Genomic DNA, 23,805 nt, shown 5'->3' with positions numbered 1-23,805 from the left:
AATAGAATGATCACAAGATCCAGTAGTTCAGGTTCTGGGCTTATATCAAAACCTTTGCCTGAAGCCGTGAGTCAGCAGACAGTCACACACTATGTCAGTCCCTAGCAGGTCACTCACCACACAAAGACCATTCAAATGCACACTGATGGATAACGACATCATGATGGCTTACAACAAAATCTGTATTCATCATAAAGAAATAAACTCTCCAGAGCTGGAGAGATAGCTCAATACTTACTGCTCTTACATGGGATCTCAGTTCAATTCCCAGCTTACAGCTGCCTGTAACTCCAGTTCCAGGGCAAGTGCCCTCTTCTGACCACCACGGGCACCTACACTCACATGCATAGACCCCACAGACTCAATACAGACACACACACAAAACATTAAAAAATAATACAAATAAATTTTTCAACTCCATGAAGGTCTGGTATGTTACAACACAGAGGACTCTTGAAGCATGCTAAAGTAAATAAGCTAACAGGGAAAACAAGTATTGTTCAACTGCATCAACGCCTTACATTCAGTCACAAAGACAAAATGATTCCCAGAACCAAATCTAGGGGAAAAAAAGAGGAACCACTGCTTATTGGGTATACAAAACTTCCTTTCTGAACATGGAAACTGTGTTTAAAATCAATGCAGAGATCAGTGATAGAATTTAAGTGTCACATTTAACTTAAAAGTGATTAAAATTAGCTGGGCTTGGTGGCGCACGCCTTTAGTCCCAGCACTCGGGAGGCAGAGGCAGGCAGATTTCTGAGTTCAAGGCCAGTCTGGTCTACAAAGTGAGTTCCAGGACAGCAAGGGCTACACAGAGAAACCCTGTCTCGAAAAAACCAAAAAAAAAAAAAAAAAAAAAAGTGATTAAAATTGGGTCTACGTGGTTAAGAAAACTGGCTAACAGGCATGCATGTGATACACACAGAGATGCATACAGCCAAAATACCTGAACACATAAAATAAATCTTTCTTTGAAAAGAAAGAACTGGCTGTTCTTTCAAAGAATCTGAGTTCAATACCCAGCTCGCACATGGCAGCTCACAACTGTAACTCCAGGACCACAGGATCCAACACCTTCCTCTGACCTCAGAGAGCAACAAGTATATACTTAGTATATAGACATACATGCTGGCAAAACATCCATATACATATAATTTGATTTTTTTTTAAAGAAAATTGATGATTAAATTGGTTATGTGGCAGCTTTGGCACGAGACTTTAATCCCAGCACCTGGCAGAGAGAATCTCTGAGTTTGAAGCCATCATGATCTACAGAGTCCCTGGGTAACCAGGACTACAGAGAAACCCTGTATTGACCCCAAAGGTTATACTATTTTATACAATTTGTCAGAGATCTTATACTATCTTCCCAAAGGACCATCATTTGCAAAAATATGCAGAGAACTAAAGTGACTAAGGAAACTTCAAGGCTGGACATGGGGACTCAAAAACAAAGAAGAAAAACAAATTTAAGCTGCTTAAGTATCCAGCTTAGGCCAGTCGGTGGGGGCGCACGCCTTTAATCCCAACACTTGGGAGGCAGAGACAGGCAGATTTCTGAGTTCGAGGCCAGCCTGGTCTACAGAGTGAGCTCCAGGACAGCCAGGGCTACACAGAGAAACCCTGTCTCAAAAAACCAAAAGTAAAAAAATAAAAAATAAAAAAAAGTATCCAGCTTGTGGTCAAGGCACTAAGAGAAAACTGGAGAGCTCAAAAGAAATGTAACTCTAGCAGGTTTGATGGCCACATGTGGGAAGGCAACGGGGAGAAGTTAGGAAAACTAATTTCTAACTCAGAAACTGTCCTTCAATGGAGCAGGTTTGGCCAATCAGTATGTGGAGAAGGTGATGGCCCAGCCTGGCGTGACAAGCAGACATGAGAACCTGAGCTCAGTTCCCAGCACTGGGTGCAGAAAGCTAGGTGTAGTGCCGGGCGTGGTGCTACACGTCTTTGATTCCCTAAACTCAGGAGGCAGAGGCAGTTGGATCTGTGTGAGTTCCAGGCTAGCCTGGCCTACAGAGTGTGGTTTCAGGACAGCCAGGGTTCTGCAGAAAGACCCTATCTTTAAAAAAAAAAAAAAAAAAAAAAGTTGGTGGTAAAGACACCCTAGGTCAACCACAGGGTAACTGAGACAGTTCAAAACAGCAAGGTAGCAGCGCCCAAGGATGAGCTAGCTCTGCCCTCTACACACTTCTGCACACATATCCACACATTCATACCAAAATTATAAAAAATAATAACAATAATACCATCCAATGGACAGTTAATGTGCATCCTGCAAGCCAGGTGTGAAGTGGCCTGACCTCTCTAGTCATCCAGCCATGCGCCAACATCAGCCTTGCACAGCGGTTCCGTAGGATTAGACAGCCTAAGAACTACAGGGGCCCTATGTTACCTACGTATTACACTGTTTGTTAGTCCTATAAGACTCTCTAATAGCACCACTTCTTTATCCTCCTGTAGTGCTGTCCACTGTAAATAGTAACAGCCAGCCCCTAGCTCCAACCTAGAACCAGACTTGCTACAAGGTATTGTCTAAAATACCCATTTTTCAATAAAAAATTACAAAGCCCAGGAAATCATGATCTTACCAACTAAACAGAGAAACAAGAAACACAAACTGCTTCTGTGACCCAAAATACAGTTTAAAAAGTAAAACTACGGGGCTGGTGAGATGGCTCAGTGGGTAAGAGCACTCGACTGCTCTTCCGAAGGACCAGAGTTCAACTCCCAGCAACCACATGGTGGCTCACAACCATCCGTAACGAGATCTGGCGCCCTCTTCTGGAGTGTCTGAAGACAGCTACAGTGTACTTACATATAATAAATAAATAAATCTTTAAAAAAAAAAAAAAAAAAAAAGTAAAACTACAAGTAGCCAGGCAGTCCGCCCCCAGCTACAATGCCTGAGCTTGGGAGGCTGAGGCAGGAAGAGCCACCAGGCAGCAGTGAATGCACACAATAGAAAGACTCTGACTCCAAAACTAAAAGCAGTCACTACAAACAGGACCAGGAGCAGGGACAGTGTGCTTACTTACTTACTATGCAGCATCAAAAAGCTACATAAAGAGACGTCACTGGAGACAGCAGGGCTTCAACTATGTTACAGCGCTTACCTGGTGAATGCATGGCCTTAGGCAAAGAAAAGAAATCCCTGGCAGTGAGATGTTCCAGTGGGTAAAATCAATCCTCATGAACCTGATGACCTGAGTTTGAACCTAGGTACTGACAGAAGAACCTACTACCAATGGTCCTAATCACTCCAAACACTTCTTGGCACCTGCCTGCCTCACTCACACAAACGTGCACACAATAACAATAAAGTAGTAAGGGAAAGAGGTATTCATGCACTTAACCCCAGTGCTTGGAAGGCAGAGTCTAGAGGATCTCTGTGTGTTCAAGGCTAGCCTGGTTCCAGGCCAACCATAGTGAGAACCCTGCCATAAAATGAATACTAAATGAATTAGTTGATTGATTTAATACATGAGCTGAAAAGATGGTTCAACCGTAGGACAAGCTGCCCTTCAAAAGGCTCTGAGTTCAATTCCCAGAACCTACTTGGCAACTCACAACCATCTATAACTCCACCACCAAGAGATCCAACACCATCTTTCTAGCATCTGAGGGCCCCAGCCTAACACACATGCTCACACACACACATACACACGTGTGCATACACAGAAATATGCATAATTTTTTTAAAAAGGAAAAAATTTTTGAAGATGAAAAGTGTAACTGACAGAAATTCACTAGAGAAGCTCAATAAGCATCTGAAACAAGGCAAGAAAGAACTTAAAGCTTGTGGAGCAACACAGATTAGCAAACCTAAGGAGCCAGGCATGGTGGCATATACCATTAATCCCAGCACTTAGGAGGCAGAGGTAAAGGGAACTCTGTAGGTAGGGGAAACTGAGTTCTGCCTGTTCTACATAGAAGTTCCAGGATAGCCAAGGCTATATAAAGACCATCTAAAAAAACTTTTTTAATCCAAAAAAAGGCATTCTCACAAAACTTGTGAGGTTAGGGAGCTGATTTACTGTTCAATCTACACCACTGATTTCTACAGAGCTGCAACCCCTATCGCTATGAGGAAGGTCACTGGGTATTGTCCACTGCCAGCCTAGCTCCAGGTTTCCTGAGAGCTTGCCTCAAAGGAGTAAATCAGAGTTACAGAGCTAGACACCGAATGTGGCCTGCCAGCACACATGTGTGCACATACATTATGCACTAAAGAAGTTCTTAATACATTGCTAGCAGAGTAGAATCTCTTTTGTTTGGTTTTGTTGTTTTCTCCAGACAGGATTTCTCTGTGTATCCCTGGCTGTCCAGAAACTCTGTAGACCAGGCTGGCCTCGAACTCACAGAGATCTGCCTGCCTCTGCCTCCTGAGTGCTGTGATTAAAGGCATGTGCCACCACCTGGCCCAAAAGAGCCAGAAACAAACACTCTTTAGAGTTGAAACAAACACTAAATGCTAATTTATTCTCCCTCCTTGACCCCAACACAAACAAAAAAGGAGCTAGGGATCGAGGTTTGTTTTCACTAGATAAAGTGCTTGCCACAAGATATGCGGGGGCCTGACTTCTGATACCTAGCACCCACATAAAAGCCAAAAGCCAGGCACAGTGGCATCAATCTGTAGACCCAGTACTGAGAAAGCCGAAAGGCAGATTCCAGAACTCCCTGGCCAACCAGACCAGCCAACTTGTTAGCTCTAGGCTCAATGAGAGACAATGTCAGCTGACATCAGTCTCTGGCCTACAAATACCAACCCCCAAGTCCAACACATACACACATAATCACACACACAAACCCACAGAAGGTCAATAAAGGCAACTGCACAATACAAGCTAGTGTAAACCTTTAGACTGCTCTACTTACTTACGCTCAGCTATGTGAAACCCATGTACTCCTGGATACGGCACTTCATGACCATAGTTCAAGCAAGACCTGCCTGAGCTACAGAATCACGCTTTTTTCTTTTCAAGACAGGGTTTCTCTGTGTATCAATCCTGGCCTCCTGGGCACCTGCTTTGTAGATTAAGACTGGCCTCGAACTCAGAGAGATCTACCTGCCTTTACCTCCCAAGTACCAACTTTTTCTTTTTTAAGCCAAATTTGAAGCAAGTTTATTAAATACTAACCAAGACAGACTTTGGTCAGGATTACTCCCTGGAACTTACAGCTGGGGGGGGGGGGGGGGACGACGACACATGACACCAACCACCCAAGGGCCTACCTGGACTTCTAACCTAGACACTCACACTCATGCATGCACACACTGAGTAAGTGGGAGTGAATGGGGCCGCATTTGTACATGGCAGCCCATATTCAATACACATGGTTTTGGACACAGGACTACTTTACTGTGTAACCCAGATTCATCTCAAACTCACAAAGCTCAGCTTATCTGACCTCAGCATTCAAGCACTTGGAAGGACAGGTGTCTTTCATACTTTCTGTTTGACACGGATCTCACTACCTAGTCTGGAGAAGTTTCAAACTCACTATGCAGCCCAAAGAGTAGTTAAAGCCTCCCAAACTCTTGGTGATCCTCCTGCCTCAGCCTCTCTGAGCTAGGATTACATAAACGCACAACCAGGCCCAGCCTGACTTCTAAGAATTTCTGATCTATAGAGGGCTGAGCATATTTTGAATTGTTAAATAAAGTCTACAATATAGTTTATGTGAATCATGACAAGTACTGACAAACTCAATTTCTCCTTCCTATAAAGAAAACTGTATGTAGCAGTTACAAGGAAAGGCAGGGCTGGGGAAGTGGCTCATTTATAAAGTGCTTACCCTAAAAGCAAAAGACTGAAGTTTGGATATCAGAACCCATATAAAAAGTTGGGCATGCCGGGCGTGGTGGCGTACACCTTTAATCCCAGCACTTGGGAGGCAGAGGCAGGTGGATTTCTGAGTTCGAGGCCAGCATGGCCTACAAAGTGAGTTCCAGGACAGCCAGGACTACACAGAGAAACCCTGTCTCGAAAAACAAAAAAAACAAAACAAAACAAAAGTTGGGCATGATGACATGACTTTAATGCCAGCAGCGAAGAAATGCAGGCTGGTGACAGACCTATAATGAACAATGACTGATAGACCCTGTCTCTAAGCTCTAAGAATGTAAGCAACACTCAACACTGTTGTGACCTTCACCTGAGCACAAGTACCCACACACACATGAACACACACACATACAGGAAAGAAGCAACTGAGTACACCATAAAAATCTAATCAGAGCACTTTCAGTTAACTTGAGCTGAGTCACTTTGCTCCTCCCAGTTTGAGTTTATTATTAAAGAGTAACCCTATAACTAAACTTTATTAAACAAGTTCTCTCCATGTGAAGATCTATACAACAGGAGTAAAGGGTTCCATCATGAGGTAAGAATTTACAAGGGCAGACAGCACAAGATTCCTGACACCTAGGGTATAAGAACAGACCCAGTGTCCCCAACAGAAACCATGATGATGAAAACGTCACACAACACACTGTTCAATATGGCAACCACTGGCACAAGCAGCAGTGAGTACTGGAGACAAGGCTGCCATGACTTCGCTATTGTAACGTGAACATTTCAGTTACTCTCATCCTGAGCTTCTTTTTGTATATATATGGGTGTTTTGCCTGTATCTGTGTACCACAATGCATTAGTTAAAGATAGTTGTGAGCTGTCATGGGGGCACCAGGGAATTGAACTTGAGTCCTCTGGAAGAACATGCAATGCTCTCAACTACTAAGCCCTTATTTTTTTTTTCTTAAATATATGTATTTAGCTGGTATGGTATTTAACTTCCCCAGCACTCAGAAGGCAGAGGCAGGCTGATCTCCAGAGCAGCCTGATCTACAGAGTGAGCCCCAAGAGAGCCTAGGCTATTCAGAGAAACCCCATCTTGAAAAATCAAACACTCATATGTGTGCATGCATGTGTACAGGGGTCCACATGGAGGTCAGAGGGTAACTTGCAGTCTGTTCTCCTCTCCCACCATGTGGGTCCTGCCTGGAACCCACTCAGGGCATCAAGCAGTAAGCACCTTTCCTTAACAGCTGTAGCCATCTTGGCAGCCCTTTTTTTTAAAAAACAATCACATTTGAATTTAGTATATGAAGGGGAGGGGTTACCATGGCACATGTGTGGAGGTCAGAAGATAACTTATGGGAATGAGTTCTCTTCTTCCATTCTATTTTGTCCAATTTGCAGGCTCTCCACGGCTTTATTTTCTGACAGCTTCATCTTTAACTGAACTAACCCTGTGTGGGTATCAGCCCCCATAAAGCATATGGTTTTCCTTCAACTTCTCCAGACAGGAAGGTTAATGGAGGCATTTGCTCCTCTAGCCTGTGCACCAAGAATGCTTTACGTAGTAACCTCAAGTCTCTTCCACTGTTTCACCCACTGGTCATAAGTAGTAGCTTATGCCTCATGACAAAAATTAATGCCCTTCAAAACACCATGACAGATGGAATTACAGCTAAAGTAGAAGACTGACTGCTGCTACAATTGGCTGAAGGGTACAGAAGGGTCCTTTAATTGCTCGACTTTTACATGTGGGTGACAAGAAATAGTGGTACACACCCTTAATCCCAGCAGAAGACAGAAGACCTCAGTTTGAGGCCTGTCTAGACTACAGAGTCTCAGGACAGCTAGAGCTACACAAAGAAAACCTGTCTTGTGAAGAGAGGTGTGGAGGAAGCTGACTTACTCAGCTGGGTATGGTGGTGACACACGCTTTTAGTCCCAGCACTTGTGAGTTCCAGGACAGCCTGAGCTACAAAGTTAAGACCCTGTGTGAAAAGGAAGTCGTTCTGGTCCACAGCAGGGCTAACAGTTCACAATATTTGTGTGCCCACCCTCCTTTTCTGCTGCACTCGAGAACCTGGAAAGAGAAGCAAACCTTCATCCATCTTTTTAAAGAATCCTGGTCTAACTGATACAAAGGTACAAAATGAATCCATGCTTGGTGGGGACATACAACTGTAATCTAAGAGGTAGTGAAACAGCCGGGCGTGGTGGCACACGCCTTTAATCCCAGCACTTGGGAGGCAGAGGCAGGCGAATTTCTGAGTTGGAGGCCAGCCTGGTCTACAGAGTGAGTGCCAGGACAGCCAGGGCTACACAGAGAAACCCTGTCTCGAAAAACCAAACAACAACAACAACAACAACAAAAAAAAAAAAAAAACAAAACACCAAAAAAAAAAAAATGATCTGAACATCTGATACGTGCTAGACATCAAGGTGAGCACTTTAGAACATGACTTACAAATTAAAGAAGACAGGCACTAATATCAACAGTGAGGTCTGGACAGATCTGACCTTGTTTTTGAAAGTGAATGGGAGTTTCCCTGACTTGATTCTGGGGTGGAATCCTTAGGATCTTTTACACATGAAACCGTATCTGGGGCTGGAGAGATGGCTCAGTGGGTAAGAGCACTGACTGTTCTTCTGTAGGTTCTGAGTTCAAATCCTGACAACCACATAGTGGCTCACAACAATCTGTAATGAGGTCTTGCACCCTGCTACAGTATACTTATTTATAATAATAAATAAGTCTTTGGGCCTGAGCAAGTGAGTGAGGCCGACCAAGCAAGCAGAGATCCTAAATTCAATTCCCAACAACCACACAAAGGCTCACAACCATCTATATAGCTACAGTGTACTCATATGTACATAAAATAAATAAATCTTTTTTAAAAAGTATCTGTAAATGAAGAATTCATTCTGTCTTCCTTTCCTATTTTTCAACATTTTAAGGAACTTTTTCAAAAATTTTTTCTTAACGTGAATGGGTGTTTTGTCTGTGTACCATGTATGTGGATTGCCCAGAAGATATGAGATTCCCCTGGAACTGGAGTCACAGGCAGTTGTGAACCACTGTGTGGCTGCTGAGAACCAAACCTGTGTCTTCTGGAAGGGCAGCCAGTGCTCTTAACTGCTGGTCCATCTCTCCAGCCCACCCCCACCCCCCCAAAAATAGATTTATTACATATATTTATTGAGGTGAGAGCAACCTGCAGGAATGGGGTTACAGATTCAAGTCAGACTGCCAAACTTTGAGGCTAAGTGCCTTTACCAGAGCCATATGCTAGACCCTTCTTAGGGGTTTAAAGTGAGACCCCACTATGTAGCCTAAGCTGTCTAAGAGTTCAATAAGGCAACACACTAGCTCAAGTGCCTGAATGCCATAGACAGGTAGGCATCTGAACTACTTTTGCTGTCTGCACCAATGTGGGAGCTCAAAGGAGAGACCTGGGTCTCACCTGTCCACTACTGTCCTCAAGCCTGGCACAAGTAATTTCTGGGAAACACAAACTACTGCAGAGAGAGGACTTTAACACATGGTTTCCACAGTGAAACCACTACCCCAGTCAATAACTAACCAGTTACAGACCACGTAAGTTTTATAGGGCTGTGTCCCTGCTCTAATGCAAGCTGGTCCCAATCAGAGATGATAAAAAAAAAAGGCGTATAAATAAACACAAAGATGCACACTATTACTGGGCATTAGGGAAGTACATTTTTTTAATGTTTTATTTTATTTTCATGTGTATGGGTGTTTTTACCATCATATACATATGTGCACAACATGCATGCAGTGTAGGCCAGAGAGGGTATTGGATCCTCTGGAACTGGAATTACAGACAGTTGCCAGCCACCATGTAGGTGCTAGGCATTAAGCCCAGTTCCTCTGGAAGAAGACTCTTAACCACTGAGTCGCCTCTCCAGAGAAATGCCCTGGAAGCCCGCTGCACAGCTTACCAAACTAAGGGAAGGGCTAGCCCACTGCACAGCTTACCAAACTAAGGGAAGGGCTAGCCCACTACACAGCTTACCAAACTAAGGGAAGGGCTAGCACACAAGGTGCTGGCAGGGCAATCACAACTAGAAAGCTCACACACTAGGCTGGGGTTAACAAAGGTCAGCAGTCACAGGTTAGCTACAAAAGTCTTCACTTTAAATTACTCTGCTAGGTGGAGGCTAGTGCAGCTCCATGGTGGAGCACGCTCTCTGGTCCCTATCCCCATTACTGGAGACAAGGGGTAGTATTTAAAAGCTAAATCTGCATGGTGGCTCACACGTGTAATTGGGAGGGTGAGACAGGAAAATTACTGGGAGTCTGAAGAACCACAGTTAGAGACCCTGCCTCAAAAACTAAGACTCAGCCGGGCGTGGTGGCGCACGCCTTTAATCCCAGCACTCGGGAGGCAGAGGCAGGCGGATTTCTGAGTTCGAGGCCAGCCTGGTCTACAAAGTGAGTTCCAGGACAGCCAGAGCTACACAGAGAAACCCTGTCTCGAAAAACCACCAAAAAAAAAAAAAAAACTAAGACTCTATAACTTCCCTAAGGTCCTGCCTTGCACCATCAATCACTTCATTGTTCACTATCTAAATATTACTCTTGGGATGAGAAAGATGACCCTGGAGTTTAAGAGCAATAGCTGCTCTTGCAAAAGACCTGGGTTCAATTCCCCAGGACTCACAACTGCCAGGTGATGCAACATCCTCTTCTGGACTCTAATGGTACCCCCAAACAGACACACAAATTAAAAAAAAATTAATTTAGATTAATATTAATCTTTTTACACTAAGGAGGGAGAAGTAGAAGGATCTCTGTAAATTTGAGGCCAGCCTGGTCTACACAACAGGTTCCAAGACAGCCATGACTTCATAGGCCCATCTCAAAAAATAAAAAGATTTTTAAAAATCTTTAAAAAAAAAAAAAAACAAAAAAAACTCTGCATTTGCAGCAGTAACTGCTCCCTTCTGTAACACGGTCAGTGTGTGCTGTGGCTGCACCTGAGTATGACAACATTGACAATAAGCCGAGTTCAAGCACATACACATTTTTAAAACAACTGTGGTGGGTGGGTATGATTAAATTTGCTCATTAGCAGCACAGCCACCTATCTGTTTTGGTTGGTGGCATTAACCCTCTTCTACTGCAGTTGTGACTCTGCTCTTATCTCAGTGTTCACTGTTAAACTGAAGCCCCCAGATGGAGAGGCTGTTAATGCAAGGCACTGGGCACTGATGCCACCTGAACCAAACCTCCCAGAGAAGCACAGACACAGGAACCAGCCCTTTCCCCTTCAATGAGACTGTGTAACTGAACTGGGGGAAAGCCTACGAAGACTGCATTTAAGAAGACAAACTCAGCTGGGCGTGGTGGCGCACACCTTTAATTCCAGCACTCAAGAGGCAGAGGCAGGCGGATTTCTGAGTTCGAAGCCAGCCTGGTCTACAGAGTGAGTTCCAGGACAGCCAGGGCTACACAGAGAAACCCTGTCTCGAAAAACAAAACAAGACAAAAAAAAGAAGACAAACTCAAGAGCAACAGACTTTATCTCATGCTGAATGAATACTGTGTGTTCCACCTATGGAGGGACTTACAACCAAAGAGAATGGTCTGGATTTGACTCAGACAAGAGTGAGAACCACTAAAGTCTCTCCACAGAATGAGGCTGTAATGACTCCTAAGGCTCTGCAGTAAGCTGGAATACTTAGAACAAGAAAAGCAGGAAACATGCTAAGAAACATGTATGGGAGGAGGGATGGAGCACAGGTTTAGCATGTGAGGTCCTGGAGTAGCCTAATTAATTAATTAGGTTTTGGGGGATCAGGGGGTGGACCTCATTCTAACATCAGTTATGCAGCCCAAGATGAGACTTAGCAAATACCATTGCCCTTAGTTTCTTCACCCGTAAATAGAACTGAGTACTAAAGCCACCAGAACTTTCCAGCTGCAAATCTGTGTGACTTTTGGAGAGCCAGGTAAGGAACTGACAAGACAGAAGGTAAAGAACTCAGTGCCTCACTTTTTGTGTGGGGTGCCAGGGATGGAGGCAGCACATGCACCCCACCCTACTCGTGCTCCTTACTAGACACAGACAGTCACCTTCTCTGGGCCAAGAGATACAATAAAACAACAAAGCTGCAGCCCTCACAGCTTAGCTGAGTTAAGAGGAGGGGAATCAGTCTCTAGCCTCAACTACTGCACCAGAAAACTACTCACGCTGTGATGAGGTAAACCTGATCAAAGCCAATGGCTAAGGAGGGCATAGCCAGACAGAAAAAGGTAACTGTGGTGTTCTGCCAAGTGACTTGTAGTCCAACTGCCTTCTAAATACTGCAGCTCATACCCAAAAGTCAGAACTACTTTCAACTTTGACAGGCAAATATTCATTCTGCAGTGGCCAGTAGTTACTACAGAGACTCACACCTAGTCAGATGCTGAAAATAAATGAGTGCGGAGTGCTTGGCCTAAGCAGGACACCTAGAGCCTGATATCAGGCTTCAAGCAACACCATGAAATAGGGGCAGAAAGAAGTTAAGAAGCAGGGGATGAGGAGAAGTGTTTTAAATGCTGTCTTCTGAATACAACATGGTCCTTGCACTCGAGAGATCGCTGCAGCCACAATCACTTGCACAAGACCTTTACAAGAACAAGCCAGTATCCACCTACATCTCAACAGACAACACCAACTCGACTCAGTGGGTTACAAAAACAGAAAAATGTAGGGCCAGACATTCTGGCTCGTACCTTTAATTCCAGCACTAGGGAGGCAAAGGCAGGCACATCTGTCAGAGGCCAGCCTGGTCTACATAGCAAACTGCAACCTAACCGGAGCTGCACAGTGAGGAATACCCTCCACCTCAGCCCGAACCACTTTAACTACAGAGATGTCATACTCTAACCAATTATGACCTGCAGTTTGAAAAATACTTCTTTGAAAGCTATTAAAAATAGTTTAAACTTATGAGTCACCACTGTGAACATATTAACTAAGCTGTGCTGTAAGGCAGTAACGCCCTGGGGCCTAAGACCCAGGGTCATCAACTCAGTCAAACACCCCACAGGGTGTGCTTTCTAAGGTCTCCTGACTGACTGACTACAAGCCTGCAGTTTCTCAACCTCCTCTCACACTCTTTGTCATTGCTCTCAATGTCATTTGCTCCTGAAAGTTCTGCTTTTTGATTCACTGGCAACCTAAGAAGCACTGAATAAAAAAACCTTTCCCTTAGGATAGGTCATACCAAGTGTCAGGCCAGCCTAGGATGTGAGACCCTGCCCTTTAAAAGGCAAACATTTAAGTAGACGTCACATTACATTTATGCAGAATTATACAAACTAAAAACAAGTAAGGAAAGCCGGGAGTGGTGGCGCACGCCTCCCACCAGAGGCAGGTGGATTTCTGAGTTCGAGGCCAGCCTGGTCTACAGAGTGAGTTCCAGGACAGCCAAGGCTACACAGAGAAACCCTGTCTCGAAAAAACAAAACAAAACAAAACAAAAAACAAGTGAGGAACTTATTTAAGTGAGCCAAACTCCAATCTGTGTTTTCCCTTTCATTTTCTTTTCTGTGGTGCTGGGCAGGGATCTAACCCAGAGTCTAACACGAGCTGGGAGAGCACTGCTCTAATGGGTTGACGCACAGCCCACCCACCATCTTGTTTATCTGTTTGCATTTATGGAAGGGAGGGGCAGAATTAAAAACAATCAACAACAGTTGCTTTTGGCAAGCTGCCCAATCTCCCAAAGCTGAAAGTTTTAGCTCTTTCTATTTTGAAAGGTTTCTTTTTCCTCTTCTTTTTCCATACTCTAAAATTCTATCATCTCAAGAAAAAAAAAAACTCTTTAAGATACAAACTACTGAACTCAAAATCTAATCTATGAGGCAGGAGTGGTGGCTCAGCAGTTAATCAGCAGTTAAGAGCACCCAGTGAGTGCTCTTGCAGAGGACCTAAGTTTAATTCCCAGCACCCAAGGTGATCAGCTCACACACAGCCTTTAACTTCAGCTCCAGGGGGCCTGACACCACCTTCTGGCCTCCAGGAAAACTGCATTCATATACATTACTCCCAGAAACACAAAGGTTCCACTAAAAATTAAAGTAAGAGGCTGAAGAAATGTGCATCACTAAAAAATTAAAACAAGAGGCTGGAGAGATGACTCAGTGGTAAAAAGCACTGGTTGGTCTTCCCAGCACCCATATGGTGGCCATGTAACTCCATTCTCAGAGTACTTAATGCCTTCTTCTGACCTCCAAAGGTAACAAGCATGCACCCGGTGCACACACATACATGTAGGTAAAAACACTTGTAAATACATAAAATAACCTAAAAATATTTTTAGGCAAAAAGTAAAAATCCTACCAGGTGGGAAGCAGAGGTGGGCAGATCTATGTGGGTTCCAGTACAGCCAAGGCAATACCTTATCTTGAGGGAAGAAAAACACCTATGCACCATATCTCTGTCTGTATCCTATATGAACCTGTAATGTTGGTTATCTTAATAAAGGAAAAGAAAAACTCTCAGTATTTAACTTTGCTTCCCAGTGAGATTTTATTTAATGAGGTTCTCATTTTGTAGCTTTGTCTGGCCTAGAACTTAGCCTCAAAATAAAGAGACTACTTGCCTGTCTCTGGAATCCAAGAATTAAAAGCTTGTACCAACATGCCTGTCAATATTTTGCTTTTCTGGAAGTAACCTAAAAGTTCCAATTATAAGGCAAAAAAAAACCAACCCCATCTATAAATAAGTGAATACTCAGCTTACTTATCTCATAAATAAATTTGTTCTGCACTCCAGGACAGTGTTCATCTCTATCACAGACTGTGTCCTATAGATAGATAGATAGATAGATAGAGATAGAGATAGAGATATATCCCTATTATACACCATATTTCACATGTCTATTTTTCCAAACATTGCTCAGACACAGCATATATACAACTACAGGATCTCAATTGTTTTAAACAGGAAGGCAGCTTTTGGTACAAGCACTTATAGAACTAAATGTATGCTTCAAGACACACATACACACACACCCCTCATGAAGAAGTGCAGCACACTATTCAAAAGTATGAGGCTCTCTTCCCACTTAAGACCATTTAGGTGTGATGGCTCCTGCTATATCCCAACTGTCAGGAAACTAAAGTAGGAGAACCACAGATTCTACACAAGCCTTGGCAAAGGCCCTGTCCCTAAATAAATAATCACATTTTCCACCATATGACACTAGTTTTAAGGTATGGATTCAAAAGTATCCTTATCGTTCTAGGCTTCAGCAACAACTCCAAGCTTCCTACCCATCGATGGGCAGTTTCCTGAAAGCACTCTCTGTGTCTGACAACTAAGAAAGCAGAGGCAAGGGAGTAGCATGGGGCTTGTCCAAAACAGGCAACCGCACCCCTTACAGTGATGACCTCCCAACACCTATTCCAAACACACAAGCACTCTTATCACACTGCTCATTCCCTCACCTCACCCCACCCCACCTTTCCAAGACAGGGTCTAGCTATGCAGCCCTAGCTGGCTGGGAATTCACTATGTACACCAGGCTGTCCTCAAACTCACTCACCCATGTATTTTTAATTATTTTTTCAAGGCAACTTCAAATCAATGTTGCTGTTTGTTTTTCATTCTTGACAGAAGCTAGTATTCAATCTAGGGCCTCTTGAATACTAGGCAAACCCTCTACCACTGAGCTACATCCCTCCCCCATGCATTTCCAATTCAAAAACTCCAGCAGCAGGTTAGCCTAATAAATTCCATTTACATCTCCACTGAAGCTGTCACCATCACTTCAAATAACTATAAAAATAGACTTTTGTACCCGCTCAACACTATATAATACTAAAAGCAATTTCGACCTAGCCAAAATAGAACATTACAATTCAAGGGAAAAGTCTCTAAAGGCAGTGTGTGTGTATGCACACAGCGCTATACTAGAATGAAGTTCCAATCCAGATGAAGCTGGTTAGAACAAAAGAATGAGATGTTCGTTAAATCTGCATCATGTGGCTCTTAATCAGGATGGTAAGTTCCCATCCCCTGTATAAAACTGCAACTGTTTAATTAGAGAAACAAAAACCACAAGTTCACATTTAGACAAAGCAAGACCACCATGCCTGATCCCATAACTGTCTCTATGCCAGACTTTAGCATGCAGAACTCAAAGCAGCCCCAACACTGTTTCTTTCAAACACAGGTAACTAATTTCCACATATTTGGATAAACCCAGTAAAATATATACATCCAAAAGAACAGCAAAAACATGTCTCTTTACTTTAGTAGTTTATCTGTAATGATCTAAGTATTAATTTCTGCTAATTTCAGATTGGCATAATCAAACAACTATCAGTATCACTTCAAAAGATGACAAAATGAGCCAGTTTTAACTTTATGAACTGCAACCAAGATTTAAGGCTGAAGGACCTGACCCTCCACTTGTTACCTCTTTAGGAGGCTCAGCTAATCCACTTAAATTTGCATCCATCCCTTCCTCAAACTCTCCACGCCCTTAATCTGCTTCCTCTAATCCCAGGCCACAGGTGCACTGTCTAAGGCTGCCTGCCTCTCAGTCAAAATAGGTGTGGTGGCCCACACCCGAAATCCCCAGAAGACAGGGATGACACAGGACAGTCTTGGCCACACATGGCGCTAGCTTCAAGGCTCAAAAGAGGAATGAAACTCCAGGAGAGGAAATATCTTTGGTTTAGTCATGAGTACATGGAAAGAACTCAACACTGCCTTACAAACAGATACTCAACAATGTATATGCTGTGCGGTGCTGTAAGCACTTGAGGGATATGACCTTATGGAGATATCTCTGACATTTAATGCAAGTGAGAGGAACAATTTCTAAGATGCAATGCCTTTAGAGATTAAAGCCATAAAAATACTGAAAAAACAAAGCTGAAAAGTCAGACAACATTCTTTTTGTTTTGGTGGTGGTTTTTTGTTTTGTTTTTCCAAGATGAGGTTTCTCTGTGTAGCCCTGGCTGTCCTGGAACTCACTCTGTAGACCAGGCTGGCCTTGAACTCAGAGATCCACCTGCCTCTGCCTCCTAAGTGCTGGGATTAAAGCAAAGTTCTTAAAAAGTGAGAGGGTTGGAAAGATGGCTTAAAGAGAAAGGCATTTGCCCCCGGTCTGGCATCTGGCAGGTAACCTGGATTCCATCTCGATGGCCCACGACCAGCTCCTCCAAGTTGTCCTGGAATCTTCAATCACACAACTGTGAAATTTACCAACACACACACACACACACACACACACACACACACATATTCTCTCTCTCTCTCTCTCTCTCTCTCTCTCAAAATGTAAATTATTTTGTATTTTATGTATGCTGGTGCCTTGCCTGCATGTGTAAGGGAGTCAGATCCCCTGGAACAGGAGTTACAGACAGTTTCGAACTGTCTTGTAGGTACTTGGAGCTTAACTCCAGTCCACTGGAAGAGTGGCCAGTGCCCTTAACCACTAAACCATTTCTCCAGGCCCTGCAAATGTAATTTTAAAGAAAAAAAAATTGTTTAAAGTGTGAAGTGTAGGGGATGGTGGTACACACCTGAAATCCCAAATGTGCTTGTGAGCCAGCACATTTTTTTAAGTAGGTGTGGGAGTCTGCCATGGTGCCTGAGGCAGAGGCAAAAAGATGCACGATTCAAGGAGTTCCAGGCAAGCCAGGCAATGGTGGCCCATGCCTCTAATCCCAGCACTCTGGTCTATCTCTTAGAGACCAGCCTAGACTGCAAAGCAAGTTCCAGGACAGCCAGGGCTATTACACAAAGAAACCCTGTCTCAAACATCATCAACAACTAAAAATCCAAAACTAACCCAGGCTTGAGAGTGCACCTCAGGAGGCAGAGACAGGTAGATCTCTCTGAGTTAGGAGACCAGCGGGGAATACAGTGACTTCCAGGATTGTCACAACTGTGTAAGAGACCCTGTCTGAAAAATACAAAAACAAAAACAAAAGCTACAAGTCACACTTGAGAGCTGACTCCTTCCTTACAAATGCTTACCTATCTCCCAGAAGACACAGGTTCAGTCCACAGTACCCACACGGCAGCTCACAACTGCCTCCATCTCCAACTCAGTACCCTCGTCTGGTTTTCCTCAGGGCTCCTGCACACATGTGGTACACAACCACACAAGCTCACATATACACACATAAATTTTAAAAAGTAAATTTAAAAAATGTCTAAGCCTATAAGCCAGGAGTGACAGATACAAGCCTTTAAGCCCAAGGCTACAAATAGAGTTTTGTCTCAAAACAAAGAAAGCAAACAAAATTTTGAGCAGCCTGGTCTACAAAGTAGATACTGCCCCTCGAACCACTAAATCCAATAAAGAGGAAAGGCAGGGATATGAATTAACCCATGATGACTCCCAGTGCAGTCACTAACTAGGAGCTGAGGATGTAGCTACATTGGTACAACGTGTGCCTAGCATGCAGACAAGCCCTGAACGACCACCCCAGCACCGCATAAAGTAGGCAGGTGCACACTTACAATCCCAACAGTTGGGAGGGGGTTGGGCAGGCACACCAAAGGTTCAAGGACAAGAACAATCAGATACAAAAGATCTGAACTCAAAAAATAAAGGCATGGTTGTGGACAGGTGGCTCAGCAGCTAAGAGCACTGGCTGCTCTTGCAGAGGACCTGGGCTCAGTTCCCAGCATCCACACAGTAGCCCAATGACTGCCCATAACTACAGCTCTAGGGCATCTGGCCTCCTCTTCTGACCTCCACAGGCACCAGACAGACAAGAGGTATGCATAAACAAATTAAACTTGTTTTTCCAAGACAGGGTTTCTCTGCGTAGCCCTGGCTGCTTGGTACAGCAGCAGACTGCCTGTCTGCCTCCCCGGTGGTAGGATCAAAGGTGTACATGTGTAGCCCAGGCTGGCCTATAACTCATGATCCTCCTGCCTCAACCTCCTTCAGTTAATCCTACCACCATGCTTCACCACAAGCTAACTTTTTTTTAAGTGATCATAAACTAACAGCTAATAACACAAATAAAAAAGGATTAACAATTTTTTAACAGCCAGAAAGTTTTAGAATAGTTCCTTCAGAAACCATGGATCTGCACTGGTATTATACAGTACAGACCCCCAAACATCTTCATACACAGTCTCAGTACAAGCTCAAGTAAAACTCAAATACAAAGGCTGAAGAGGTTAAGAGCACTTGTTATAAGTCTACTCCCTATATAGACCAGGCTGGCCTCAAGTTCCAATGATCCACTTGCCCCGTCTCTCGGGCTGGGATGAAAGGCACGTGGCACCAAGCCCAGCATTGGCTGCTCTTGCAGAGGAACCTAGCACCTACATGGTGGCCTCACAACTATCCCTAACTCCATCCCAGGGGATCCAGAGCCCACTCCTGGTCTCTGTGGGCAACGGTAAAGTATGAAGACACTTACAAACATGCACACAAAACATGCATACACATAAAAAACAATCTTGGAAAACTTCAAAGAGACATAATCAAGAGGGACAGGACGAATGGCTCAGGGTTAGAAAGGCTGGCTGCTCTTGCAGAGGACCAGGGAATCCAGCACCCACATGGTGTTCACAGCAGTCTGTCACTCCAGTTCTAGGAAATAAAGGGCCCTCTTCTGGTCTCTGTGGACCCTGGGCACACATACAGTGTACTTACCATACAAACGGGCAAAGCACTTATACATACAAAAATAAATCTTTAAAAGTAGAAATGACCAGGAAACATATACATGAAAGCACATGCCTGTGAGTGACCCCTGATGTTGAGTGCAACATTCCCCAAGAGCATCCAACAAGTACACAGCGCCCATCCCCCAAAGAGCTGCCTTCTTGGCTCCAGAACCCACTGAGTCTTCTGAGAAATAGCATGGCACAGCGTGTGAGAGCCATAAAACCTTAAGAGTCCTTGACCTAGTGAAACTACTCCTGGGCACTTTCTCTAGGGAAAAATTAAGATGAAACAAAAAGCTCTGAGTATAAAAAAGTTCACCATACCACCTCCACAAAACCAGGAACGTGAAGACCAAAGTCCCAGCCGGCAGGGAGAAACTTAGCTTAGCATGTACACTACTGTTTTATAAAAAAAATAAAAATAAAAAATCACCCGATTAAAGGGGAAGCCTCGATCCCACAAGAGCACAGCCTCACAAAATGTCAAAGTTAAGAGTAAGAAGTAGATTCCGGTGCAACTGTGTAAGATTCTTAAAAAGTGATCACACACAGTTCTTTTCTAAGAAAGTGGCCTCTTGAGTGTTGACAAGAAAAAACTCTTCTCAAAAATCACAAAATTCCATTCACACAAAAATCAAGTCAGACCCAGGCTGGCTGAGTAGCAAAAGCAAGGCCCTGGGTTAGGCTCCAGGCTGGGGGCAGGCCCAGAAGTGAAAGACTGCTTAAGTGAGCTTCTAGGCTGGGAAGAACATTTTGCTATCTCAAACATGACGCCTTTTCTTTTTTAAGTTTATTTACTGTGGAGGAGGAGAACATGCCCTGGCAGGTGTGTAGAGGTCAGAGGACAGCTTGCAGGAGGAGTCAGTTGCTTCCTGCTGTGGTGGTGGTGGCTGGTGGTATGGGAATCCCAGTTGATTGCCCTTACCCCCTGAAGCACAGCACCAACCCCAATGCTACACCTCCTTTCCTCAGTCGTGCAGCCAGTCCTATTTTAAATCTCTCACACACACTCACACACACTCACTCACACACACACACACTCACTCACACTCACACACACTCACTCACTCACTCACACACACTCACACACACTCACACACACACACACAAAAGCAAAACTCTACAAGTTATAATGGATTTACGACGAACCCACAGGACAGGACTGAAACGAGAGAATGACATTAACCAAGGCTCTGTACAGAACAAACTCACACATTCTGAGTACCAGTATTGGATGAAAACTGTTAATAAATAAATAAATAAATAAACTAGGCTTCAAGTGAAAGAGCTTGAAGCAAGGAAGACTCTAAATGCCTTTCACTTTTGCAGCACCTCAAGAGCAGAAAAGGATTGCTGGCACTCACACCCTGCTCACCTCCCTGTAGAGTCAACTCAGCTACCATCTAAAGAGAGCTGGTGAAGCCTAGGAACTTTAAGCTTTACTTTGTATTTGAGTGAAAGTGACATACACATCACTTTCTGATAACTAAAGAGAAAACATGAAAAAGCAAAGAAAAACAGGATGCATCCTTAAAGTTACATTTAAGTATCTTTTCGTTTTTCACTAAAAGTCAAGGACAGAAAAGAAACAACTTACCAAACCCTAACTTCACAGAGATGGGGAAATAAAATGATGGTTTAACTTGAACGAGGCAAGCTAAGCAGGGTTTGAAATGCCCCATGTTAGGGAAAATTGGGAGTGTGGAGGAATAAAGTAAAAAACATACTGTTCCCAGAAGAATTCCCTAAAACCCTGGCTCTAATTCACCCTAGGGGTTAACTTCTGCTGTAGAGGAACACTCTCTGGAAACGAACAGCAGGACAATGCGGCTAAGAAGAAAACTCCGTACAAGAAAAACCCCCTTGCCCACCTCCTTAAGTCCTGGATGTCTATTTAAGGAGGAGGCTGCTCCAGGCCCTGCCAACCAGGCCTAGGCCAGAGGGAGGCACAGTAGTGCCTGTAACACAGGGGCACGGGGGAAATGGACTTGCATGCCCTTGGTAAGCTCTGGCGGCGGCGTTTCCCAAGTTAAGGACACCGGCCACAATGGAATGGAGTCTACTGGCATCTGCCTCTCCGTTTTAACACTAAGCATTTCTTAGTTCGTGAAATACGAACTGACAAACACCCCCACTACTCCCCACCCCCGCACGCACACACCCTCCAGAGTCAAGCCCAGTCACACAGGACAGCACCCCAGCCTACCAACGAGATCGGGCCCAGGGAAAGGGAGAGGGTCCGGGCGCAAGCCAACACTCGGGCGTTGTTGCCTTCGGGACCCGCACCAACTCCTCTGTTGCGGCTCCTCACGCCTAAAAATTGCAGGAACTGGGCCGGGGTGGGGGGGTGTCGGGAGGGAAAATGCGGTGCGAGTCCAGAGCCCGCCGCCAACCCACCTCGCGAGTCCGGCCCTCGCCCACCTCTATTCAAAGGCGCCTTCTGCTCCGCGGACGAGGAACAGCAATGCGGATCGGCCACCACCCGCGCGCAGGGGACCTTGCGGGGAAGGAGGGAGGCGGGCCTGGAGGGAGCCCGGCACTCCCACCCCTTCCCCATTTGGGGGGGGGGGGGGGAGAACGGCCCGCTGCAGGAACCCCGCCGCCCCAGATCTAAAGGGGGATGGGTGCGTTAGGCCGCTGGCCACCCACCTCGCCTCCGTCGCCCACCTTCCCAGGGTCTGCAGGGCGGGGGAATAGATATGCAGGACACCCGGCTTGACCCTACCTGGGGCGGCTGGGCCTCAATCTCCCCTCCTCCCTCCGGACTCTCCACCCGGCAAAGAGGCTCATTTCAGGAGAGGATCCCCCCCCCCCACCTCCTGCGACCCGCACCCTGGCTCAGCCGCCCTTCCATCCCGGGCGGGGGGGGGGGGTGTTGGTGGACGCAGCAAGGGGGTGGGGCGGGGATACCAATCGCCCCTGGCACACCCGGGAGGGGCAGGGGGCCGCCCGGGCCGTCCATCTTGGCCGTCTGGGGGGAGGGGACGCGATGGTGCGGGAGGCTGTACACGGCCGGAGAAGCCCGAAGGAATCTGCCGGCGCCTCCCGCCCCTCCGCGGGCCCCCCGGCCCATCGCGAAGCCGGCCGGTCACGGGGCGCGAGGCGGGGGAGGGGACGAGCGGCGCGGGATCGACCTGGTCCGGCCCGGCGCGGAGGGGGCTGGGGGAGCCGACACCCACCTGCCCAGGCCGGGACGCCCGCCGCCCGCGGCCGCCGAGGAAGACGCCACCGGCGCGGCCGGGGCCGGCACCACAGAAGCCGAGGTCGCCGCGGCCGAGGCCGGTGCGGCGCCAGGCGACGAGAGCAGGCCGCCGCCGGGCTTGCGGCCAGTGGCGGGCGCGGGCGGCTGCGGCTGCGGCTTCAGCGACATGGTGAGCGGCCCATACACCGGCTCGCACGCCGGGCGGGGACAGCCGGGAGCCGGGCGCGTCGAGGAGGAGACGCCGGAGCGCGGCGGGGACGCGCGGACGCCGGGCAGGCAGGCGCGGGCCGGCGCGGCCGCGGGAGCCAGAGGCAGCAGGACGACGACGAAGGGGCGGGGAGGCCCGCAGACACCGAGCAGCCGCCGGGAGCCGGGCCGGGACGCGCCGTGGCCGTTGCTACCAAAACAGTCTGAGGCGCAGGGCGGCGAACGCGGCCCGCGGGGAGGGGCGCCGGGGCCGCGCGGGGGAGGGCCGGCGGAGGGATACGCCACCGCGCCGCCCCGCCCGCCGCGCCGCGCCGTCCGCGGGAGCGAGCGCCGCGCAGCCCAGCCCGCCGGGCGGCGCGGCTCGGGGCCCCCCGCCGCGGGCCGGTGAGCGGCGGCGGTGGACGGACGCATGGGACCCGGGCTGGCAGACGCGGACGGGGTTGACGCGGGCCTGGAGGGCGCGGAGATGAGAAACAGAGCCGGGGCGGGGGAGGTGCCGGGGGTGGGGGGGTGGGGGGACTCTTTACCGGAAGTCGGAAGGGTCAGGCGGAAGTCGAACGTGAGACGGCCCGGGGGGCGGATCAGGGACACGTGAAGAGCGGGGCGCAGCGCTGGGCCGCGTTCGCTCTCCCCGGGGTCGGGCTAGGGCCGTGGAGGGGGGCAGGAGGGATCCGCCCTCGCCAAGGCGGGTCTGAGCTTCGGGATCTGCTTCGGGGACGGACGCCGCGAGCTGCTCGGGTGTCCTCGACCCCCTTGGAGGACCTTGGTTTCACCCCCCACCCCCACCCCACCAGATCGCAACTTAGAGGATGGCCCGCGGGCGCCTTCGGGGCGGGGACTGCAATCGGGGCCTGGCACACAGTAGGCCCCCAGGTGCCACTGCGTGCGGGCTTGCCCTGCCAGCGAGGGGAAGCTTGCCACCCCA

The 23,805-nt window shown here is 46.8% G+C and overlaps 1 protein-coding gene across 6 annotated transcripts in view; it reads right to left on the bottom strand.

The window, feature by feature from the left end:
• The window catches only part of Atxn2 (ataxin 2), a 102,104-nt gene extending 78,813 nt beyond the window's left edge, over positions 1–23,291 (bottom strand). For 5 of the 6 annotated variants that reach the window (XM_021161688.3, XM_021161685.2, XM_029477312.2 and 2 more), the window contains exon 1: positions 22,651–23,291. In XM_021161688.3, coding sequence (XP_021017347.2) covers positions 22,651–23,291 — 641 coding nt within the window. Of the gene's footprint in view, positions 1–21,868; positions 22,012–22,650 lie in introns of those variants that run through there. The other variant, XM_029477313.2, reaches the window with a different exon arrangement.
• Between the last annotated feature and the right edge of the window lie 514 nt (positions 23,292–23,805).

This window comes from Mus caroli, unplaced genomic scaffold (genome assembly GCF_978045245.1).
Source record: "Mus caroli unplaced genomic scaffold, Mus_caroli_1 scaffold_4, whole genome shotgun sequence".
NCBI lineage: Eukaryota > Metazoa > Chordata > Mammalia > Rodentia > Muridae > Mus > Mus caroli.
This window is presented reverse-complemented; position numbering and strand designations above follow the sequence as displayed.